This window comes from Mixophyes fleayi, chromosome 4 (genome assembly GCF_038048845.1).
Source record: "Mixophyes fleayi isolate aMixFle1 chromosome 4, aMixFle1.hap1, whole genome shotgun sequence".
In the NCBI taxonomy this organism is placed as follows: Eukaryota; Metazoa; Chordata; class Amphibia; order Anura; family Limnodynastidae; genus Mixophyes; species Mixophyes fleayi.
The window spans coordinates 73,423,903-73,439,084 of NC_134405.1; the positions used below are offsets into that span (position 1 = coordinate 73,423,903).

General features: G+C 44.1%; 1 protein-coding gene across 2 annotated transcripts in view; it reads right to left on the reverse strand.

The window, feature by feature from the left end:
• LOC142151627 (disintegrin and metalloproteinase domain-containing protein 9-like) overlaps positions 1-9,992 on the reverse strand; it is an 89,840-nt gene extending 79,848 nt beyond the window's left edge. The window contains exons 1-3 of one of the 2 annotated variants that reach the window (XM_075207465.1): positions 9,612-9,992; positions 6,758-6,854; positions 6,291-6,349 (exon numbers count right to left, since the gene is read on the reverse strand). In XM_075207465.1, the coding sequence (XP_075063566.1) occupies positions 6,291-6,349; positions 6,758-6,854; positions 9,612-9,695 (240 nt within the window). In that variant the 5' untranslated portion in view covers positions 9,696-9,992. The remainder of the gene's footprint in view (positions 1-6,290; positions 6,350-6,757; positions 6,855-9,611) is intronic. The other variant, XM_075207464.1, reaches the window with a different exon arrangement.
• Positions 9,993-15,182: the final 5,190 nt, after the last annotated feature.

Sequence of the window (15,182 nt, forward strand, 5' to 3'; positions counted from 1 at the left end):
ATAGGAATCAGCTAACAGTCACGATGAAACACAGGAGGGTTGAAGTGGTCTGGAAACCACAGGAGTAGAAGTGGTCTGGAAACCACAGGAATCAGCAGCGCTGAATACACGAGGAAACACAGGAACACCTTCAGAGGCTCATGGGGAATGAGACTCCAATATCAGGCCACGTGGTATTGACCACAGGTGCTTAATATAGGGAGTGTTGCCTGATCTGCCAATTAAGTTAAAGGAACAGGTACTGAAGGGTTTGAAAGGGCTGCGCATGCGCAGACCCTCAGGATGGAGGACGGCCACAGTTCCTAAATATACGGGAAGAAGCACTCACAGTCCGGTGAGTGACAGTACCCCCCCTTTTAAAGGTGGGCACAGAACGCCTGGAACCGGGCTTGTCCGGATTTTTGGAATAAAACTTCTTAAGAAGAGCTGGGGCGTTGAGATCTTCAGCTTTGATCCATGAACGCTCCTCAGGACCAAAGCCCTTCCAATGAACGAGGAAACGGAGAACTCCTTGCGAAATTTTTGCGTCCAATACCTGAGTAATCTCGAAATCTTCCTCCTGATGAACTTGAACTGGCTGAGGTGCTGAAGGAGGAGTCGAGAAACGGTTGATGATGAGAGGTTTGAGCAAGGACACATGGAAGGCATTGGAAATACGAAGATTCTTAGGAAGTAGAAGTTTGACACAAACTGGATTTATTACTTGAATGATCCTATATGGACCAATAAAAGGAGGAGCGAATTTCATAGATGGGACCTTCAAACGAATATTTTTGGTAGATAACCAGACACGATCTCCAATATTTAGTGGTGGAATAGCCCGCCTCTTCTTATCTGCGAAAGACTTATATTTGGCAGATGTCTTCTTTAAACAGGTTTTGACCTGAGACCAAATATTTTTGAAGGTCTGACAAACAGTCTCTACAGTAGGAACTTGGGTGGGAGGGAGGGCAGGAAATTCCGGAAAAGACGGATGGTGACCGTGAACCACCAGTACTTGACTTTTTGAAGATGACTCCTAAGATCCATCTTCAACGTCCGATGACGTCACGAACGCCCGATGAGGAGAAAGGCGTTCAGACTGAACCTTATCGCACAGATCTGTAGATGAAGGATTCTGTGGAGGAGGACCTGGTGGAATAGACGAATGCTGTCTTTTGAATGAAACCACTTGAGAGAGACAACGATGATGACATTCAGCTCCCCAAGACGTAACTTGAGAAGTGCGCCAGTCAATCTGGGGAGAATGACATTGAAGCCATGGAAGGCCTAAGACAATCGGACTTGTCGTAACAGGAAGAATTAAAAACGAAATCTCTTCATGGTGTAGCACACCAATCTGAAGCGTTACTGGAGACGTACTCTGGGTGATGAGACCATTGATGAGACGTGATCCATCTATAGCAGTCACAGTAATCGGTGTTTTCAAAGTAATCACTGGTAGGGACCATTGATTCACTAGGGATTTAGAAATGAAATTTCCTGCTGCTCCAGAATCAATCAGTGCTTGAGACTCAAAGGATTTGGTAGCAAAGGAAATCGTCACATCAAAAGCGCAGACTTTTAATTTCGTAGAAGATGGAGAGGACTCCAGGAACCCTAACCTTATCTCCCCAGTATTGGTTAGAGCCCGGCATTTCCTGGGACAAGAATTGAGCATATGCGTAGAATCAGCACAATAGATACAAAGTCTATTCTTTATTCTTCGGTCCCTCTCCTCTAAAGTTAATTTGGAGCGACCTATCTCCATGGGTATCACCGGAGATGAAGCTGGGTGAAATTGAGGATTTGAGAGAAGAGGTGTTTTAACCGAAGTTGTTTTCTCAGATTCTCTTTCACGAAACCTCATGTCTACACGATGGCAAAGAGAGATCAAATCTTCTAAAGAGGAGGGTACTTCTTGTGAGGTCAGTGCGTTTTTAATTTTATCGGAAAGCCCCTGCCAGAAGGCGGCGATCAGTGCCTCAGCGTTCCACTGAAGTTCAGAGGCTAATATCCGAAATCGAATGACGTACTGAGCCACAGTGCGAGATCCTTGGCGAAGACGGAGAATGCTGGATGCAGCGGAAATAACACGACCTGGTTCATCGAATACACTTCGGAACGTGGAAATAAATTCGGCACTATCCTGTAACAATGGATCGTTTCTTTCCCACAGAGGGGTAGCCTATGCGAGAGCTTGTCCAGAAAACAATGAAATAAGATAGGCCACTCTGGAACGATGGGTAGAAAAATTTTGAGGTTGGAGCTCAAAATGAACTGAGCATTGAGTAAGAAAACCCCTACAAGTTTTGGGGTCTCCATCGTATTTTGACGGAGTAGGCAGGTGAAGCGTGGAAGCCGTAAACACCTGGGATGGCACTGGGGAAACGGATGAAGGCACAGGAGCATCAACAGTAGTTGTGGCATCGTGCACAGACGTTCTTTGGGAGGCTAACGCCTGGTAACACCGCAGTAAATGCCGTTGGCGAACTTCCTGTTGCTCAATACGGGTAACCAGATGCCGCAGCATCTCTTTAGCTGTAGGTTCCGTATCTGGGTCTGTCATGGCCTGATCTTACTGTCACGGGCACTAGGAGTCTTTACCCAGGGATCACCAGGTGATAGGCTTACCAGAGCAGTATAGATGGTAATATGGTACTCTGGTAGCAGGGTGATCACGGAACAGGAAATAGCAGATGATAGAGATGCTCAGGAAAGTCTATGACTAGCAGCACTGGTAATATGGATGTAGTAATACACGAGGAACTGTATGGACAAAGGACACGTGAGGGTAGTCAGTGGTCTGCGGTAGCAAGTTGTACCACTGCTATAGTGAGGAGGAATGTCCAACAGAAACGAGGAGGTGATGAGAGTCAGCGGTCTGCGGATAGCAAGTTGTACCGCTGTCTGAGTGAAGGAATGAAATCCAAGTGGAGGTATCCGGGGAGTCAGTGGTCTGCGTTAGCAAGTTGTACCACTGCTAAGTGAGAGGATACTGGAACAGGTGACACAGGAAACAGGGATCAGTGGTCTGCCTCAGCAAGTTGTACCACTGAATATATATGTGAGGAGGAGCACGGGGAGAGACTGCAATACAGAGGATACACGGGCACCTTAACCTTGATCCACAATAACATGCACAATATAGTAATGACTGAACAGCACTGCAATAGTAGAAAGTCACTGAAACAATCCGGGCAAAAGATAACACAGTCAATGATGGTAATAGTCCCAGCGGATAGTAAACTCCAGAGGAGAACAAACTCAGTCCAGTAAGATATGCAATACACCAGCACAGTCAATGAGAAGTATGCATACCGTGATTCAGGAGCAGGCTGTCAGACAGGAGTGCAGAGATACCTGAACGGCTGGAGGCCGGCAGGATGCGAAGTCCCTGAAGGGTGAAGCGGTAATCAAGTAGGTGCAGCGCACAGGTAGGTAGACCAGCAGGGGAACAAATACTCAGGAAGCAGTAGTATGTAGAACTGGACTCCTGGAGAACCCTGAAGAGTAGCGATGGTCTAGACGAGATGAAAGCAGTGAGGCGCAGATCCGATGCAGACTGGCGAGTAGAGACCAGCAGGAACACAGAGAAGCACGGAGAGCGGATCAGCAGTTGTAGACACGAGTAGAACTGAGGAGTAGCAGTCAGCAGGACTCTGCAGGTACACGGAGGTAGCGGATAGCAACCAGCAGGTGCAGCCACGATGAAACACGGGAGAGCAGAGCTGAGCTGGAACTGTTGAGCACGGAGAGCAGCGGATAGGAATCAGTTGTAGCAGTCTCGAGGAAACACGGGAGAGATGAGATGAGCTGAAGACTGAAGCGCACGGAGGCAGCGGATAGGAATCAGCCAAACAGTCACGATGAAACACAGGCGAGTTGAAGTAGATTGAAGACTGTAGTGCACGGAGGCAGCGGAGAGGAATCAGCTAACAGTCACGATGAAGCACAGATGAGTTGAAGTAGATAGAAGACTGTAGTGCACGGAGGCAGCGGATAGGAATCAGCTAACAGTCACGATGAAACACAGGAGGGTTGAAGTGGTCTGGAAACCACAGGAGTAGAAGTGGTCTGGAAACCACAGGAATCAGCAGCGCTGAATACACGAGGAAACACAGGAACACCTTCAGAGGCTCATGGGGAATGAGACTCCAATATCAGGCCACGTGGTATTGACCACAGGTGCTTAATATAGGGAGTGTTGCCTGATCTGCCAATTAAGTTAAAGGAACAGGTACTGAAGGGTTTGAAAGGGCTGCGCATGCGCAGACCCTCAGGATGGAGGACGGCCACGGTTCCTAAATATACGGGAAGAAGCACTCACAGTCCGGTGAGTGACAGTAGAGTCCTTTCATCTGATGACCAGTATAAGCTGCAGAGCCCCATTATACAATGTAGAGTCCTTTCATCTGACGACCAGGATAACATGCAGAGCCCCATTATACAATGTAGAGTCCTTTCATCTGACGACCAGTATAACCTGCAGAGCCCCAGTATACAATGTAGAATTCTTTCATCTGATGACCAGTATAAGCTGCAGAGCCCCATTATACAATGTAGAGTCCTTTCATCTGACGACCAGGATAACATGCAGAGCCCCAGTATACAATGTAGAGTCCTTTCATCTGATGACCAGTATAACCTGCAGAGCTCCATTATACAATGTAGATTCCTATCATCTGATGACCAGTATAACATTCAGAGAGCCCCATTATACAATGTAGAGTCCTTTCATATGATGACCAGTATAACCTGCAGAGCTCGATTATACAATGTAGATTCCTATTATCTGATGACCAGTATAACATTCAGAGCCCCATTATACAATGTAGAGTCCTATCATCTGACGACCAGTATAACCTGCAGTGCCCAATTATACAATGTAGAGTCCTTTCATCTGATGACCAGTATAACATGCAGAGCCCCATTATACAATGTAAAGTCCTATCATCTGATGACCAGTATAACATGCAGAGCCCAATTATACAATGTAGAGTCCTTTCATCTGATGACCAGTATAACATGCAGAGCCCCATTATACAATGTAGAGTCCTATCATCTGATGACCAGTATAACATGCAGAGCCCCATTATACAATGTAGAGTCCTATCATCTGATGACCAGTATAACATGCAGAGCCCAATTATACAATGTAGAGTCCTATCATCTGATGACCAGTATAACATGCAGAGCCCCATTATAGTGTGTGCTGGACTTTTAGGCATTATTAACCTAACATCTTTGTTTCCTAACTGGGCCGATCACAATTTTTTTCTGGACCTGATTCCCATAGTGCAGTGGTGCTCCAGTCCGAAAGTACCACCAACAGGTCATGTTTTCAGGATTTACGTCTACTGAAACAGGCAGGATAATGATTGACCACCAAAATAGATTAACTCACCTGTGTATGATCAAAGAAACCCTGAAAACAAGACCTGTTGGTGGCAATGGAGGACTGGACTTGAGCACCCTGCCCTAGTGAATTCTACCCTGTGCTGAACAGGCTGTGAGACAATGAGCGATGGTACAAGGATCACTTTTTCCGGTGTCTCTAGTACGCAGTTGCATCATGATAAGATTAATCTACTTAGAATGTTTAATCTTGTAGCGCTTTAAATGTATCTTCATGTGGACGCATTTAACACACCACGCTGAATTAAACATATATTAAGGTGCATGGCTCTCAGAATAAACTCATTACATCATTTTTTTCACATGCATTTTATGTGTAAGTTTTAAACCCAAAAGCATCCAAATTCTACATGAGGCCTAAATGCTTTAGTGGAGTTTTGTTTTAGAAGTTATTTAGCAAAATGCAGGGTCTATTTTGTAAATATAACAACTATCATATCTATAAAGACTACATGACACTTACCTGTCCTGAAGTCCCTGCCATCTTCGGGGGCAAATGTGTTCTACTCTGATGACGGCTATATGATGAGGTGGAAGGGGCGACTGTAGACAGACTCACTGGCAAAAACTTCAGGACAGGTTAGTGCCAAAGACACTATACTGGAGCATGTGTACAGAAAACAGTTATAGATATGATAGGGGGTAATTTTGCTGGTCTCTAGCTATTTTCTATATACACCCTCTCATTTTATTTTTCGGGGGTTATATTTGCTACATAAACCCTAAGGGTCTACTTAGCATAATCCCTAAAAAAACAAAACTCCACGAAAGTGGAGGTTTGTGCTACATAAATTGTATCTTATGTTGCTCCAAAAAATAATTACAGCAATATTTCAAGTTGTATTAGTCATCCCACCTGATTTAATAACGTATTAATATCTCAGTTAACTTACTTTAGTATTACCAACAGTCTTCTCGTCCAGCAGTATTGGGACTACTACATGGTTGACCTCTGGAGATAAAGAAGCGGTGAAGAAACAACAGAAGAACTTTTTCTCAGGTTTAAAAAGAAGATTGTATAATGTATATGCATCTGTTGCAACATAATGTTTTCACTGCTGCATATAATGGTGCACTGATTCACCCCATCCCCTTTATTCTCCCATGATTGGTTTTAAATTGTAAATTTGTAAGAAGCAATTTCACTCTAATTCAGGAATGCATGATATGAAATTATCTGGTTTTCAAGATTACCAAAACCTGAGCAGAATCCTGAAAACCAAATAAGCCATTTGAAAACCTCACTATCCGGGTACAAACAGGTGCCAATCCTATTTCTTGTCAATATCGCTATAGTGTGGAGGAACAATGAAAAGCACAAAGGAGTTGGTGTGATGTTTCGTGGTGTACATGTACACACCTTCTGTATATGAAAGGTCTTCACTTGTGTGATCACTTCCCTCACTCTCCACAATTTCCAGATCATCCAAAAACTGTGAGTCTTTACTTTCCACCAACTAACAAAAACATATGATGTGATAATGGAAAGTTAAAAGAGGGACATTCATAAAAAACTAAAACATTTCTATAAACAGTACACAAAATCTCACACTCAAGATGTAAATATTTATTACCAAACATGCATGTTTTCTCTATGCAATATTTTTTTTTTTTTTAAATTCTGGTGGTATAAAGGTCTGGGCTATAAGTATTACTATATGTGCATATTATCTGTAAAGATTGTTTTAACAACATTAAACTACATAGTGTTGATCCCTTTTCTTCATTGCACAAAACCTTTCTCACCATTTCATTTAAGACTAAACGCTAATCCATAGTAAAAATCCAAGTAAAAACAGTGACCACAATTTAAATTTTGGCAACAGGTCACAATTTCTTGAATTAAAGAAGAAATGGGAGCGGCGAAAGCAAACTGCGAGTCAGCTAACAACTAATAGAAAAACAAACAGTGTATGTTCATCCGGCACTAACCACTGGTCACAGGATGTACCGTATTTTTCGCTCCATAAGATGCACCTGACTATAAGACGCACCTAGTTTTTAGAGGAGGAAAACAGGAAAAAAAGTACACATTATAGCCTCCATGACACACACTATAGCCTCCATGACACACACTATAGCCTCCATGACACACACTATAGCCTCCATGACAAACACTATAGCCTCCATGACACACACTATAGCCTCCATGACACACACTATAGCCTCCAGCACACACACTATAGCCTCCATGACACACACTATAGCCTCCATGACACACACTATAGCCTCCATCACACACACTATAGCCTCCAGCACACACACTATAGCCTCCATGACACAAACTATAGCCTCCAGCACACACACTATAGCCTCCATGACACACACTATAGCCTCCATCACATACACTATAGCCATGGGAAACACATACACTATAGCCACCAGGACTCCAGCCTCCCATAACTTACCTTACTCCCTCCACGCAAGATCGGTACTTCTCCGCCTATCTGTGAGGACCTAGGTATCACATGGGACGTGCACCACATGACTGGTGCCGTCCCATGTGATACCTAGGTCCTCACAGATAAGCGGGGGGGACGGACAGTTCAGGAGGATCCGCAGGACCGCGCAGTCCACCGGCACTGGTGTCTTCTCTTCAGCCCACTGGACCCGCTTCTCCACGCTGCCACCGTTTTCTCTTCAGCCCGCTGGACCCGCTTCTCCACGCTGCCACCGTTTTCTCTTCAGCCCGCTGGACCCGCTTCTCCACGCTGCCACCGTTTTCTCTTCAGCCTGCTGGACCCGTAAGTTTACCCGCTCTCCTTTTTTGCTGGCTTGCAGTATTCACTCCATAAGACGCACACACTTTTTTCCCCACTTTTTTTGGGGGAAAAAGTGCGTCTTATGGAGCGGAAAATACGGTAATCTTTTGCGATTGGCCAGTGATAAATTTGGCGTCATAGTGACTACACCTCTTCTGTGGGCTCACAATGATTTGCCCACACAAAACAGGTCAAGGGGTCCCCCACACAAAATACCAAGAGCTGGATTTCTTTAAAGGGGGCAGTGACTTGCGGCCAATCAGTATTAGCACCAACTTAGTCGCTGACTGCATAAGGTTTCCCGCCAACTGAGCCTCACCTGGGAGAGGGAGAAAAAGGTTAAAACACAGCATGGAAATGCAGGGAGGTAAGTGAATGACTCATACACAAACATATGAGTTTAAGTGCATTTGGTTTATGGCCTCTCTTGTCATGGTAAGGTACCAAACAGGCGCATAAACTGCAACAGAATTAAACATTAGAGAGGTGCATGATTCTAGATTTGTTGTACATGTGTGTGGAAACTTATGTGGAATAATATAACTTGTACCTAGCATCATATTAATCTCTACAACTACAAAAATGCAAAATTATGCCCACTGTTCACATACCCTACAAATGTGGTCTGTTGTTCAGTAGAAGGGTCCAGCTCTACTCAGTAACAGTTAAACTGGCAGTTAGGACCATGACACAGAGACATGTATGTGTTATATGCATTCTGTAATCATTCACTGCACACACCTTCTCTAGCCTGCACTTATGTCATCTGAGATATCTAAACAGATAGATGTCAGGTGCATGAATTATAACTGATGTCAACCTCTAAACAATATGTCCCACTATTAAAATGCAGTTTGCACACAGGGGTGACTTTCAAGGGGATAAAGGCCCCCATCCGATTCACATTATTTATCTCGACTAGCTGTGAGGTTTGGCAGCAATGGGACCAGGCCCGGCGCTCCCATTAGGCAAGGTTAGGCAATTGCCTAGGGCGCCGGGACCTGCAGGGCGCCTCGAAATGAAAAAAACCCGGAAATCCACGGGGAGGAGAGGAGGGAAGGGGCTATTGAATCTTACCTGCATGAAGCTGCTCCTCTCTGCTCTGTCTTCTCCCCTCCGCTCACTGACAGTGACAGGCCGTGATGATGATGTCATCATCACGGCCCGATTTTTTTTTTACACTGTGCCTAGGGCGCCAAGGACCCTAGCACCGGCGCTGAATGGGACGTACCTTGTTGTAGAGGGCGTCACGCGACTGGACCAGGATTCAGCCAGGATTTATAGGTAAATATTACTTCTCATTCCTAATTACCTAAATAATATAACTCTCTCTTCATATGTATGTCTATCTATCTATTTATCTATCTATCTATCTATCTATCTATCTATCTATCTATCTATATTTATTATTACATTTTGACGGTAAAACATATGGAGGGCTACACAACTTACTGCCAGACACATTATGCACATGACAAGAACCAGCTGAACTGACATCATTGCTACTGAAGTGATCCAGGAGACTGATGGTAACATGCATCTAGGTAAGGTTACTTTTACAGCATCGCCACATCATGTGATTCCTTTCCAGTCACATGGTCAAACCTCAGGGAGGGGCTACTGATTAGCTGTCAGCTGCATGGAAGGAAATAGCCAATCATGTGCTTGTGCTCTGACATTTCTAGTTACTTAACAGTAGTGTGGCTTCTCAGCCATGGCTGCTTTAATAAATGGGCAAACTAGATACTTTCCCAGCCCTACCTGGTAGTGCAGCCTAGATATAGCAAAACTTTAAAAGAGACTTTGGAGGACATTTCTGAAATGCTGTGCAAAAGAAGATGATGGTGTTGTCCAATCATTTTGTAAACTGTACTAGAAAAATGACAGAATCTGATTGGCTGCTTCACCACCTTCTGTGGCACCAGTTTTCATAAATATCCCCACACTATTTTGGACCACAGGCTCTTAGGAAGACAAGGGACCAATTATTTATTTTCAAACTAGGTTTCTGTTAAGATGCTTTATTTGGTGGAATAAAAATAAAATAAAGATGTCTAAAATTGGTGAGTGTGCTAGCTGTGCTATGGTATCAGCAACACGACTAGAGTCATGTCAAAGTCATGGATATGTTAACACCCAATACAGCCAACATTGGTCATGTGTTCATAAAAAACTGGACACGGCATATGCTGGCAGCTCAGTATAACAGCAGTGCTGAAAGAAGTATATAAGAGTGTGGTATATAAGAATACACAACATGTTGTGCCTTGTCGTGAGTGAACACTGCCCACTGCTGACTTAATGGCATTACATAATCAGTGAAAAACAAGAAGGCTTGGTGGTGATAATGTGGCGAAAAGTAAATTTGGAATGCTACCAGTAAAAAATCCTGTGCTTGTCCCTGAAGAACCACAAACTTTGGATGACTGAGAAACGTTGCCTGATCTAATGCATACTTGCCAACTCTCCCTGAATGTCAGGGAGACTCCCTGAAATAGGGGTGATCTCCCTCACTCCCTGAAGAGTCTGGCATTCTCCCTGATGCTGAGCCAGTACAAGACATGGTTGGCTTCGCCATCTGTGGCATGATGACACAGTTCAGATATTGTGTCCTATGTCCATGTATTGATGCCTATGGAGGTGGCCATTTTCATGGAGACCAAGATTTAATCAAAGACTGACAGGTAAGACAACATGACTTCAGTAATGGAGACAGAAATGTAAAAGACACTTCAGTCTCTAGAGATTCATTAGCTGCTTTTCTTTAACGCATAGTTGCCTACTTTCCTGGAATGTCCGGGAGACTCCTGCATTTCTGGGAGGGTAAGGCAACCTCCCAGTTCTCGCCCCGCAATAGATAAGTGGTGGGGGCGGGGCTTAATGAGGCAAATTTTGCATCATCTTAGCCCCAAAATGATTTGATTCGTCAAGCCCCGCCCCCGCATGCCCACCTCCCCCGGGATCTCCCTGAAGTCAATGAGGAAAAGTTGGCAAGTATGATCTAATGATACCCAGTTCCTGTTGATGGGATATCTAGATATATACATGCAGGGCCAGATTAAGGGTCACATGGGCCTGGAGCTGAAAATTCTGAGAAGCTGCCTCCCACTGTGAGGGATCGCTCTTTTGGTCATATTGCAATTACAGTCAGTACTTTCTACCCCAGCAAGCTGGTGGTACGGGCAACCCTTCTTTTTTTTTCTACTACCCTGCTCCCCCCACCAAAGAAGGGGCGGGAACCCACCCGCAACCCCCCCTCGCCGCCGCAAAAAATAAATAAATCATGGGCAATGCTGTCAGACAGCAACTGAGGTCAAGCGGGCGGCGGGGGGCACGTGCCCCCTGTGCTCCCCCCTTAATCGGGCTATGGCATCAGTAGAGCCAATCATTTTCACAGTCAGACAATAGGCATGGTCCAGAAATTCCTGCCCTACGTTCGTGTACACCATCTCCTCCATCAGTGACTCTTTTTTCCAACTTTTATCCACGCAATCATACAGTGACCCCCCTCAATGTATTTGGTTACTTCATCCCTCTGCTAAAGCTGAGTTTAACTATTTGGGGGAACACCTTTGGAAAATTTTATAAATGTCATACATCCTGATCCTAAGGGATTTCTGCTCCACATGCTTATAGTCAAGCACAGAATCACAGTACTGCCCTGACTGCAGGGTCCAACTGTACTGCTACACATGGCATCCCTCCTGCTTAGGGACACACAACTCAATGTCCCAGGGCTCTTTATGGACCCTGGCTCCCATCGGATGCTACACATCCCCTGGCACATATGCAACGCTGGCCACGCCCCAAGTGGTCGTTGACCACACCCCAACCAATTACGCAATTGCTCACATCACCGGGTGCAAGACCTAACGGCCACCGCTCTTACACCACCGCAGGGGCGTGGCCATGGAGTGCATAGCTAGCACCTCCCTCCCACCACTTACATCTCCCTCCCACCTTCCCTAACATGAAGCATGCTGCACTAACTGGCTCACTCAAAGGAAGAGTGGGAAATATGTTGTGACAATATATTTCCAGACAAAAGTAGCAAACAAGCAAATATGGAAAACATTGCACCTTAACAACTTGTACAATGCCTGATAAACTTACAGTGATAAACTTACAAAATAAGTGTTACCAAATACCAATCCAACTTTCAAAGGAAATTCTTTTTGAGTCAAACTATATTCTAAAATGAAGTACAAGCAAGGAAATTGTTTATCCACAACATTTTGAAAACCAGAATTGACAACATAAATAATTGCGGCTGCTAGGCGATAATTGATCACTATTCGCTATCTCCTATAGTAACTATTCAATTTCATGAAGAAGGGAAGTCAATAGGTAATTTTATAAATGTAATTTATATAGATCTTAGGCTTGGTGCTCCAAATGATGGAAAAATCTCTTATGCATAAAAGTCTAAGTCCCAAGCATTTTCAATGATAGATTCTGTTCCTGTACAGCTTGATGTACAAACTTCTCCATTGGCTAACTCCCTTCCTCTACTAGATTTATACAGCACCCTTGTCTTCACTGATACAATGATTGCTGCAAAAGCGGGTTCTGTGTACCTCTTGTGATTGATAAGCTCTCAAAACAGTCAAAAAATCAGTTACTACAACAAATATTCATCATCATCATTTATTTATATAGCACCACTAATTTTGCAGCGCTGTACAGAGAACTCATTTACATCAGTCCCTGCCCCTTTGGAGCTTACAGTTTAAATTCCCTAATATGGACACACACAGACAGAGAGGGAGACACTAGGGTCAATTTTGATAGCAGCCAATTAACCTACCAGTATGGGGTTTTTTTGGAGTGTGGGAGGAAGCCAGAGTACCCGGAGGAAACCCACGCAAACACAGGCCATGGTTGGGAATCGAACTCATGACCCCAGTGCAGAAGTGCTAACCACTAGGCCACTGTGCTGCCCAATATATTTTCCTCACTGTATATTGCTACATATTAAAGAAATGTCACCGTTTTGTATCATTAGACTGACCAATGACATAATAATAATTCGAGTGAAATTGTTGAACAGGGGTAAATTCAAGTCTGCACAGGACATGGCCTCAAGATTAGAACAATTGGCAGACCATGCTGCTCTTTCCTGTCTGTTTATGCAGCTTTGACTACTTGATGCGGCTGGTGTCTTAAGTTCAGTTGCCTGCACGGATCCTGTAATGTTGGGGTCCTGTTCAGAAAAGAGATTACTATTAGTTACTATTTACCTCCTGGAAAGTATGTCAGAACTGTATTGAAGAGCATTGTTACCCTGGATGTGGGAAATGTTTAACATGTCAGCATCCAAGTGAGTGAAAGCTATATGTGTGTGCAAGAGGCAGAAGTGACAGCCCAAAATGTGCCTACAGGAAGAGGCTGAACTGTGGGTAGCTCTGGAACTACTATGGCCAAGAGTACCCGGTATGTAATGTGACACATACTTGCCTACTCTCCCGGAATATCTATGATGCTCCCAAGTTTCGGGGAGTCCTCCTGGAAGAATAGGTATCCTCCCAGGTCATGGTGGAGGCAGGGCTCAATCACGCAATTTCTAATCATCACCCCCACCCTACTGTATTCAATGCCTTGAATGTTGGCATTTCATAGCAGGAGGCAGAGCGATGGTATCACTACACCCCCCTCAAACACTTGCCACATGACCTCCCCTCTGGGGAATTTTTATATCAGATTAGGCCATGGGCCGACATTTGAGTATAATGTGAAGCTTAAAAGAAGGCTTTATTACTAATTACAAGTATTTTTTTTGATTCATTAATAAAACTAGAATTTTGGTATTCCATCATTGCCAAAGATTTATAAAGATCTTTAAAACCCTTCAGGTAGACCAGTTATTTTGGGGATTAATTCCTTGACCTCAAGTCTATAGAAATGTCATAATTTCTTTCTGAAATATCTAATCCTCAATTTGCAGACTGTCACAGTGTTAGCTGGTGTTCTCTTTGCGTTCCTTGATGAATCAGGCCCACCATGTCCGGCTAAGACACGTCCTGTGAGCAGTCAAGCAAATGAAAAGGAACTAGACACAATGCAACGGGAATGTTTTTGCTTTGGGACACTGCTGATAAGGCCCCAACAGTCCACAAACATTCTCTACCTAATTTAAAAATTCTATTTGACTTAATAAGTTTGGTTTTCATAACTTGATATCAGTGAATGAAAAACTTGTTTTTCATGCAGTGATATACAGCTAAATATTCATCCGTCTGGCCATCTCTGCTGCTGTTGACACCATTGGTCCCCCTTTTCTACTGCACACTTTTCACTTCTTGTTGGCCTTTGTGACACAGTTCTTTCCTGGTTTACTTCCCACCTATGAAACCACTCCTTGGTGTCTACCTGTGGCACTTCCACTTTCCATTAGCAATCTGTTAATGTCTTATATAGCTCTGTTTTTGGCCCTTTATTTCTCTCACTGTACACATCTGGTGTAACCAACTGTCTCTCTGCTTTCTAAACATGGATGTCCCAATGCTTTCCAAAGCTCATTATGTCCAAACAGAGCTTCCCTCATCTTCCATTCTCCCAGATCCACCTCCCTCAAGTCTCCCGTGGCCACTGCCCTGGTGTCACACTGAATCTGCCCTCTGATTTATTCCTCACATCTAGTCTCTCTCCCAGTCCTGTCACCTCTACCTTAGAAATATTGCCAGAATACACCCTTTTCATATGTAACATACCAAAACTAGTATCTATTCTCTCATCATCTTCCGCTATGACTATTGCAACCTCCTGCTATCTGGCATTTCCTTCACCGATCTATCCCCACTTCAATTCATCATAAATGCTACAGCAAGACTTATCTTCCTTTCTCACACTCCATAACTGCCATGTCACTTGCAAATTCCTACACTGGCTTACTGTGTCCGCCATAATCCAATTCAAATTGCTTGCCTTTACCTACAAAGCTCTTAACTCCCATGGGTCTACCCATTTATGGGACTCCCTAGAATGTCCAATTAGACTTTCTCACAGCCTTCAAATCTTTAGACA